The sequence below is a fragment of the Leptonychotes weddellii genome, unplaced genomic scaffold, assembly GCF_054177405.1.
Source record: "Leptonychotes weddellii isolate Sample4059 unplaced genomic scaffold, ASM5417740v2 HiC_scaffold_7519, whole genome shotgun sequence".
NCBI classification, from domain to species: domain Eukaryota; kingdom Metazoa; phylum Chordata; class Mammalia; order Carnivora; family Phocidae; genus Leptonychotes; species Leptonychotes weddellii.
Window position 1 is genome coordinate 1 of NW_028045198.1, and position 9,383 is coordinate 9,383.

Genomic DNA, 9,383 nt, shown 5'->3' on the forward strand with positions numbered 1-9,383 from the left:
GAAAGTGGTGCCCCATTTTCAGACAGTAGCTCCGCCACAGTTAATGACTGGGTATGCTTCCCCTGCCCCGCCCCCCCCTACTGCTCAGAGTCCCTTTGATTCCTCCAGCCTTGTGAGATCAGCAGCTTAGTCTGTCTCTTTCATCTCTGATTTTTTGGGGGAGGGACAGGGATGGTGGTGTTAACACCTTCAGACAATTGCAGATCCTGAATAGTCTTTTTCTGATTTGCAGAAAACCCTGGAACAAACCCCTCAGGGCTACCTCACTTCATTTGAGATGTTTAACAGCACTTATAAGCTCTATACACATAGGTGAGGAGGGGGACAGGGAGGAATAATATTTCATGTTGCATGATTGTCCTAACTTTTCAAAGCATTTTCACATCTGTTATTGTATCTGACTAGCCTTACAAAGTCTCTGCCGACCCCCAAAGGTCTGGTAACTGAAACCAAAGCCACTTACCGAAGCCCAAGGACCCAAGAGGTTTCTCCATTCTTGGCCTCAAAAGTATAGAATAAAGGGTCAAAAGTTTTCTCTAGAGAGGGGTGCCTAGGTGGCTCAGTCAGTTAACTGTCTATCTTTGGCTCAGGTCATGATCCCAGGGTCCTGGGATTGAGCCCCAGGCAGGCTCCCTGCTCAGAGGGGAGTCTGCTTCTCCCTCTCCCTCTGTCGCTCCCGCCCACTCATTCTCTCTTTCTCTCCCCCCCACTCTCTCTCTCTCTCTTCCCCCAAATAAATAAATAAATAAATAAATAAACTTAAAAAAAAGTTTTCTCTAGCGAGAGGACACTTGAAGAATCTTCAGCCAAAGATCTCTGCCAGCTCCTTGAGTTTGCTTTCAGATGTTCAGAATCCATCCTTGGATTTGATCACAGTGGGGCTGGAAGCTAAAGTAATGAGAGCTTTTCTGGGCATGGTTCCCAAGGTGGGATCCTAGAAAGTGTCACTGGCTCTGGCCTTTAAATCGTAGGTGTGGAAAGTTCTGGATGGCCTTGATCTGAACTGTGCAGAAATTACCACTTGTCCACACAAGATGAAGAGGTCACAGAGAACAAGGTTTTCCCCTCTCCAGTGGGAGACAGAGAAGCCATACTACTTTTGAAAGAGATAGCTTTAGGCTGGAGAACTTCAGGACCAGCATGAAATTAGTTAATCCTGTGTTTTACAGTTACTTGGGATTTGGATTGAAAGCTGCAAGACTAGCAACCCTGGGAGCCCTGGAAACAGAAGGTTCGTCTGGTACTTGTGCTGGTTGGGGTGTGGTGAGAGTGACACCCATATGCAGCTTGCCTTTCCCCTTCCTTCACAGTGATTTTGTAGAGGAAAGGGTTATGCTGATTTAGGAAGCATGTATTGTATAATGGACATGATAATAGCAGATTCTTTTTCTACTTTATGTTGTGTTCTGTTGTCTTAGTATACATTATTAGCCATTTCTAGAATGAAGTCTATATATAGGGGCAACACCTGTGACCAGGAGGCTGCTGCAGAAATTCAAAACTCCAAGAGTGAATGTGGCAGAAGTTTGCTCAAGCCCTTAGTTGTTCATGGGAGGTGCAGGAAGCAACATCAGTCCACTTGCAAAGGTGGAGTGACTGAGCAACTTTATTCATCTCTTCAAAGGTGGTAGAGCAGTTAAGAGCTCAGCTTTTGGGGTCAGGCAGAACTGGGTTCAGTCCCACTTTGTGATTTGGGGCAAGTTAGCTAACCTTTCTGTGCCCCTTTCCTCACCTTATATGAGATTTTGCATTTAATATACTTTTTACGGTGCCCGGCTCACAGTAAACTCTTATTGTGATGACGATTGTATAGCATTTCAGAGTTTACAAAACATCTTCAAATGTATTTCATTTAAGCCTCACAACAACCAATGAGAAAAGTAGAACAGTATTTTTTCCCTTTTTTTAGGCAGGAAGGAACTTATTCCATTGTAAGTTTTGGATTTCTTTGAGATGTGATGAAAGCCATGGACCCCTCTGCCAAATGCACAGATGCACAAAAATTTATCTGTAGTTTTAGAGGGTTCACCAACCCCACAAAGCCCATCTGTGAACCCTGAGTTAAGAATTCCTGTCGTAGGATGAAGTCATGGAACTACCTACTTTTTGGTAATTCCTTTTAACTTGACTGGCTTCTTGCTTGCATGGGTGTGTGCATGCTTGCGTGTATGCGTGTGTGTGTGTGTGTCTCTCACTCTTGCACACACCCTCTCTCAAATCCTTGCCTCTTACTCTGTGGTCTGGCTTCTTTCAGGGACTGATGGACACACTTTCCGAAGTGCCTGTCTACCGAGATGGTTGGAGGCGGAGTGGATCTTTGGGGGTGTGAAATATCAGTATGGTGGCAACAGAGAAGGCAAGCGATGTTTTTTCACTGGTTGAAATTACCTTTACAGGGGTGCGTGGGTGGCTCAGTCGTTAAGCGTCTGCCTTCGGATCAGGTCATGATCCCAGAGTTCTGGGATCGAGCCCCGCATCGGGCTCCCTGCTCCGCGGGAAGCCTGCTTCTCCCTCTCTCACTCCCCCTGCTTGTGTTCCCTCTCTCGCTGTGTCTCTCTCTGTCAAATAAATAAATAAAATCTTAAAAAAAAAAAAAATTACCTTTACAGTAGAAGTCTGGAAAAGTTCCATGGGAAATGTTTTCCAGACTCAGGAGAAGCTTGTCTTTTGCAGGGACTCATTCCAAATAGATCTTGGTATGCAGTAGAGGAGTAATGTGAAATGACAGCGAACAAGGCAACCATCCCTATGTCCTGCTCTTTCCCTGCCCAAGTGTTGTGGATCCATTAGAAACCTGTTCTTAACCTGGGTCTAATGCTTTAAGGGTCTCTGCCCTCCTCAAGGAGAAACTCTGTCTAGAAACTCTAGATTCCATTAATGTTTAGCTTTTTAAATTATAGTAACATTTAAAACTGAGACATTAGAAGGAGTAATTCATCTTGGTATTATAAAAAGCAAAGACCTTAAAATCAAGGAAAAATCTCGGGCGCCTGGGTGACTCAGTTGGTTGGGTGACTGCCTTCGGCTCAGGTCATGATCCTGGAGTCCCGGGATCGAGTCCCGCATCGGGCTCCCTGCTCGGCGGGGAGTCTGCTTCTCCCGGTGACCCTCCCCCCTCTCATGCTCTCTCTCTCTCAAATAAATAAATAAAATCTTTAAAAAATCAAGGAAAAATCTCAATTTTTCCAGTGAAGGAAGCGGTGAGATTTCTGGATGCTTCTGGCTAGGCAGCAGCTTGAGTTGGATATGGCTATTTTTGGTGAGCACAGGTTCGGGAGGGAAGCTGCCATGGGGAAGCAGGTGCCTTTCCTCCAGAGTGACAGGGCTATGGAAGTTTTTCATCTTTGTCAGCCCTTTGTCCTGAGCCTCAATATTCTGCTTTCCTTGATCCTCCTGTTGTTTCTTTGTTGGCTCCCGACAGCTTGCCTCAGCGAGCTTTCATTTTTCTCACCTTTGCTGTGGCAGGGGAGATGGGCTTTGAGCCCTGCTACACTGAAGTGCTGAGGGTGGTCCAAGGAAAACTTCACCAGCCAGATGAGGTCCAGAAGAGCTCCTTCTACGCTTTCTCTTACTATTATGATCGTGCTGTTGACACGGACATGATTGGTAAGTTTACTCCAGGAATCAGCCTGGGGAGGGAACTGGGCAAAGCTGTCCTGAGGAAGGGAAAGGGAGAAGAGGAGCATTTGAAATGCTTTGTCATAAGTGATCACACTGCTCTTCTCCAGTGCTGGCTGTTGGATGACAATTGCTGCAGTGGAAGGGTGAATATGATTTAGAATCTTTTGCTAGAAAGTGGCATAAAGAGACACATATGAAGTCTGTTTTTTTAATATTTTTATTGAGGTATAACATAAAATAAAATATGAATAAAGTGTACAGTTTACTAAGTTTTGACATAGGTGTATACCCATTAAGCCATCACCAAATTCAAATAATATGTCTATTACCCCAAAAAGTTTCTTACTCCCCCTTGATAACTTTTATTTCCTTATCACAATAGTAATGCTTTTTGTTAGCTGTGAATGTATGTGTGTGATCTGTGATGGCCTGAGATATGAATTAATTTCCTATTTTCTATTTTTTTAACAGATCAATTTTTTTATTGTGGTTAAATATACATAGAATAATTATTAATAAAATAGACTACATAGATTATATTATATGGCTCTGTCATGTTTGTTTAGCCCATTCTGTAATGTTAGAAATTTTACTTATGGTTTTCATTATTATAAATAGCACAAAGATGAATTTCCTTGTTTCCTTGAAGGCTTTTTGACATTAGCTACTGTTTCATTTTAGATTATGAAACAGGGGGTGTTTTAAAAGTTGAAGATTTTGAAAGAAAAGCAAGGGAAGGTAAGTGCCAGTGGAAGCCCGTGAAGACGAGTCCATACATCTGCGCCTGCGAACTGCAGTGACCCGAAAGTGACCTAAAGCACCGCAGTCAGCAGAAAGCCTCTCAGAAGGCTGGTTTCCTGTTTTTTGCCCGGAATTAAAAGCATTAAGTGGCATAGAAATCCATGGGAATACAAGAGGCTTTGGGGAGATGGTGAAAATCTTTTCTTCTTTCTACATTTCTTTCTTCCTTCCTTTTTTTTTTCTATTGAAGTATAATTGACATACAGTGTTACATCAGTTTTAGGTGTACAACATATAGATTTGACTATACATTATCCGGTATTTGGCATGATAATATAGTCACTATCTTTCGCCATACAATATTATTACAGTGTTACTGACTATATTCCCTATGCTGTACTTTCCATCTCTGTGACTTATTTATTTTACAGCTGAAAGTTTGTACCTCTTAATTTCCTTCACCTATTTTTCCCATCCCCCTACCCATCTCCACTCTGGCAACCACCAGTTGTTCTATTTAAGAGTCTGGTTTTTTCTTTGTTTGTTCATTTGTTTTGTTTTGGGGGGAGGGTTCTACATATAAGTGAAATCATATGGTAGTTGTCTTTCTCTGTCTGACTGAACTTCACTTAGCATAACACCCTCTAGATCCTTCCACATCATAACAAGTGACAAGATACCATTCTTTTTTATGGCTGAGTAGTATTCCAGTGTGTGTGTATTATGTATACATATGTATAGAAGATGTGTGTATACATAATATATAATGTATATTACATATTATACAATGTGTGTATAATGTACATTATGTATACATACACACACACCACGTCTTCTTTATCCAGTTCTAGTCTTCATGACTCCCCGGCATCAACAACATGGAGAATTCTGCTTTGCTTATCCTGAGTCTATATTTAGAGGAAATCATATACCTGCCAGTTGGCTGCAAACTTGGATTCCACTCTTCACTCTCCCTCCCTTTCAGTGTGTGATAACTTGGAAAACTTCACCTCAGGCAGTCCTTTCCTGTGCATGGATCTCAGTTACATCACAGCCCTGTTGAAGGACGGCTTTGGCTTTGCAGACAGTACTATCTTACAGGTAAGAGAGAATCACAAAACAGTCCACTTCTTTGGGAATTAGGAAAAGCACTTGTGTAGTAATCAGAGTGGCTGCAGGTGGAATTATGCGGGGTTTTTATTAGGGATGTGGGCAAAGCGCTGTGTAAGACACCATGAATGTGGGAAATTAGCTTGATGTAATGGTAGCTTCTAAGTATATTCCCAGGCACACTATCCCAGGGGTCACAGAGCAGAAAGGCTTATATCCCAAATCAAGGTGTCCAAGTCACATGGTTTATTAAAGCAAGTTCAAAACTCAGGGCAAGAAGCAAAGGGAAGAAATGGGTTAGGAACACACAGGATAGGGTGCAGACAGGTTGGAAGTGCCATACTTCCAAAATCCTGGGTTCATGTCCTGCCTCTCTCTCTGCTGCTGATAGTATGGTTATAAGTACTAGAGCTGATCAAGGGGGTACAGGGACAGAAGGTGCCTGTGGCCATCAGACAAATTTGCTCAATTTGAGAGAGGCACAGGGGCAGGTACACTGGCTGGTAGCATTCACTCATTAGCCCATTAGATGGTTTTATTTGGCAGAGGACAAAAGGGTGTCACCAGTGAGTGGCTTATGCAAGTTCTCAGTAGTGTTGAATGCCTTGTGTATTTGTAGTATGTCTTATGTATTTTATATGTGTCTCATATATTTAGTGTCCCTTGAATCTTGGGTCCCTCTTTGTCTTCCTGCTCTGTCCATCTGTTTCAGCACATGCAGGCTCCACTTTATCTGTAGGAAATTATTTATCTATTCTAAACACATCTTTTATGTTTCGTCCAGCCCATTTACTTTGTTGTCTTCTGTACCACAATTGGATAACTGTACATTATGGTTACAAAGATAATGAAGATACAGTCTTTTCCTCAAATAGCATATAGTCTCTTAGAGGAGATGTGACAAACACAAGTATGGCACAGGCGATTTTGAACTCTGGGCTCAAGTAGGTAGACTCTACTTTGTTTTTGAAGTGCCCTTGCTCGTGCCGCTTCCCCTTCCTGTTTCCCCACTTCCAGATGAGTTTACATTGCTTCCTTTCTTGTGTTGCACAGATTTTGTAAACTCATAAACTTTGCGTTAAATCCACTAAATTTGGATTTAATGCGTTTGTCTGACAAGAATATCGGCATTTAAGGTGCTTAACAAGGAATCACTTGCCAGTAGACTCAGTATCACATATATTTAAAGGACGGCTCCATTGTCCATCACATCTGGGTTCACGTTCTGAGTCTGCGAGCTTACCAGCTCTGTAACTTTAAATGACTTACTTCCTCTAACTCTGAGGTTTCTCGTCCAAACTTAGGGATCTTTAGCGTACCTATTTCATAGGGCTGTTAGGAAAATTGAGATACTGTACGTAAAGCACAATGCCTGGCACACAGTAAGTTCTTAATCTTGGCATTATTAGTGTAGGCATTTCACACCAGTTGGGGATAGATTTGTGGATAAGAAAGGTCATCCTAAGTCCTTAATACATACAAAGTTTACTTCCTCTACTTAAGGATCAACAGTAACCACGTCATTTAAAGACCGTTTTCTGCCATTTCCAGTGCTGGCGTCCTTTTCATCTTTATCATTTCAGTGGTAGCAGAATTAAATTCAGTGACAGGCAGTTCCCTGGCCCAGAGGTCACTTCACTTCAACTTCTTTACCCCAGGCTGTGAGCCCAGTCCCGAGGGCAGAGGAGCATTTGGGAGTGGGGGCGGCACTCCCAATTTGACTCACGTGCCGCAGACTAAATCTCAAGGTGACGCTCACATGCCATTCTTCCCAGTTTTTGGCACAGTGCCTAGCGTAGATTTCATCAGGTCACCGCAGAAGTATTGTATCATAAGAAAGTAGTTCTAGAAAGAAAGACTAAATCCAGTCCACTGGTTTCCAGACTCTTGTGTGTGGTGTGATCAGTGGTAGCATCGCTGTTCAACAGAAGCTTACACAGAAGGCCGGTAAAGCTGATCAAAGTGGAGCTGTCTGGTGGAAGCAGAGGAAGGGGGCCTGGAACCCCTTTAGCATTTGGCCTCCCTTCTCCTTTGAAGCACTTCCAAGAACTCCTAAGAGTCTAAAGAAAACAATTGGATAAATACTGACCTAATCCGTTTGTTATGTAGTGGAGGAAACAGGTCTACACACTTGCCCGAAGTTACTGAACTAACTGAGGCGCAACCTGTCTAGAAGGCCTTAAATGCCTTGATTAGTTATTAATTAGTGCTTAAGAAGTTTTGGTTGTTTACAGAGTATGAATTGAGAACTTTAGTATGTTCTTTGCTACCCCTAAATCTATTCCCAACTCCTCGTGTATTTAGTTCCGGGATTAGGGAAAGAATTCAGAAGCCTCTGTCTAGAAGGCCTGGGTGAGACCACTTCCTGGGCCAGAAGATTCAGAGGCCAGATTAGCAGGTGTAACAGGAGGGAAACTGTTACAGAAGGGGTAGTGGGAAGCCTCCCAAGACTGGCTACCCCAAATTTTACCTTGGTTTGGCCATGTGGATGATCTTTGTAGTAGATACTCTCTGCCTCTGTCATGCTTGCTAGAGTTGAAAATTGATGACAATGTGAGCTTTTATTTTTTTTCTCAACAGCTCTCAAAGAAAGTGAACAACATAGAGACAGGCTGGGCCTTGGGGGCCACCTTTCACCTGCTGCAGTCTCTGGGCATCTCCCACTGAGGCCAGGCCCTCCTTCTGAGGACTGCATTCTCCAACAACCTTTTGAAAAGTAGGAGAAAGGACTCAGTCATGTTCTGAGCTGGTCTGAGGATAGCCTGGACTGAAGCCAGCAGCTGGATTCGTCAGGTAGAACGGGCTTTTGGACACAGGTCTTGCCCTTGAGTCTAGAGATTTGGGTCTAATTAATTTTATACATCTAATGTGAACTATTGACCTAACCACTCTGCTTGCACAGCTGGCGCCAGAGTCTAAATCTTTGAGATTCTTCGTGTGTCACAGAGCCAAAAGGAATAGCTTTGGAACCTAACCTTGGAGAGCCCAGGGACAGGTCCCTGGGAACCAAAGAAAAATCTCATTTCAATCCTTTGAGTGCCTCATTCCTTTGAACATACTATTTTCCTTTCACATGTTAAACTAAGCCCACTGATTGCAATCCTGTGAGCTATCAACACCAGTATTTTTCTCCTCCCTACACATTGCCATGTCCCACCCTTACTTCCACCCACCTCCCCTAAAAAAGAGAAAAAATACCTGGTTTTGCTTTTTTCATGTGTAACTCAAGGGGGGAAAAAAGGTAATGTATCTGAAATTATGTGATCCTGCTTCATGCCAGTTCCAGTCAGCCAGCTGAGAGCCATCCTAAATCTTGGCAAGATGGAGAGCAGTTGCTAGCTGTGCAGACCCCAGCTTAAAAACGGAGGACAGCCAGTCTCTAGGGACAAAGTTTGGGAGGGTGTGGCTCCCTTGAATAGACCACCTTCTTTAATCAACTTTTAATTAGACAACCCTGGGATTAACTAACATATCCAACTTTATAGGAATGTGTGTGTGTTCAGTGCCTATACCTCCTCCCAGGCTAATGTGTTTAATTTCTCATCCTAAACATGTTTTCTTTGTATTTCTTTTTCTTTTTTTTTTTTTAAGATTTTATTTATTTATTTGACAGAGAGAGAGCACAAGTAGGCAGAGAGGCAGGCAGAGGGAGAGGGAGAAGCAGGCTCTCCAAGGAGCAGGGAGCCCGACGTGGGGCTTGATCCCAGGACTTTGGGATCATGACCTGAGCCGAAGGCAGCCGCTTAACCAACTGAGCCACCCAGGTGCCCCGTTTTCTTTGTATTTCTAAGAAATACATTATACCCTGGCCTCTAGATTTTGGTCACAGCTCCTTTCAGTTTGCCCTTTTATTCTCTGTTTTTTAGCGATATCTCTTCTTGCCCTGGCCCTGATCATTTTAGCTAACTTTC

The 9,383-nt window shown here is 43.1% G+C and overlaps 1 protein-coding gene across 2 annotated transcripts; it reads left to right on the forward strand.

Moving 5' to 3' along the window:
* Nucleotides 1-208: 208 nt before the first annotated feature.
* On the forward strand, nt 209-8,500 carry LOC102733637 (ectonucleoside triphosphate diphosphohydrolase 5 (inactive)). 2 transcript variants are annotated; one of them, XM_081811415.1, is made up of 7 exons: nt 209-312; nt 1,170-1,231; nt 2,255-2,356; nt 3,466-3,606; nt 4,303-4,359; nt 5,348-5,463; nt 8,053-8,500. In XM_081811415.1, the coding sequence occupies exons 1-7, from the start codon at nt 278-280 to the stop codon at nt 8,137-8,139; spliced, it is 600 nt and encodes a 199-aa protein (XP_081667541.1). In that variant the 5' UTR covers nt 209-277; the 3' UTR covers nt 8,140-8,500. The 2 variants fall into 2 exon arrangements, with proteins under 2 accessions (XP_081667541.1, XP_081667543.1); XM_081811417.1 differs by lacking the exons at nt 209-312; nt 1,170-1,231 and adding an exon at nt 1,747-2,109.
* The last annotated feature ends 883 nt before the right edge of the window (nt 8,501-9,383 follow it).

Excerpts from the sequence above, each read along its gene's own strand:
- LOC102733637 (XM_081811415.1), top strand. The coding sequence starts at position 278 with ATGTTTAACAGCACTTATAAGCTCTATACACATAG. Across the intron at positions 4,360-5,347 it reads TGAAAGAAAAGCAAGGGAAG|TGTGTGATAACTTGGAAAAC; the intron begins GTAAGTGCCAGT and ends CCTCCCTTTCAG. Across the intron at positions 5,464-8,052 it reads CAGACAGTACTATCTTACAG|CTCTCAAAGAAAGTGAACAA; the intron begins GTAAGAGAGAAT and ends TTTTCTCAACAG.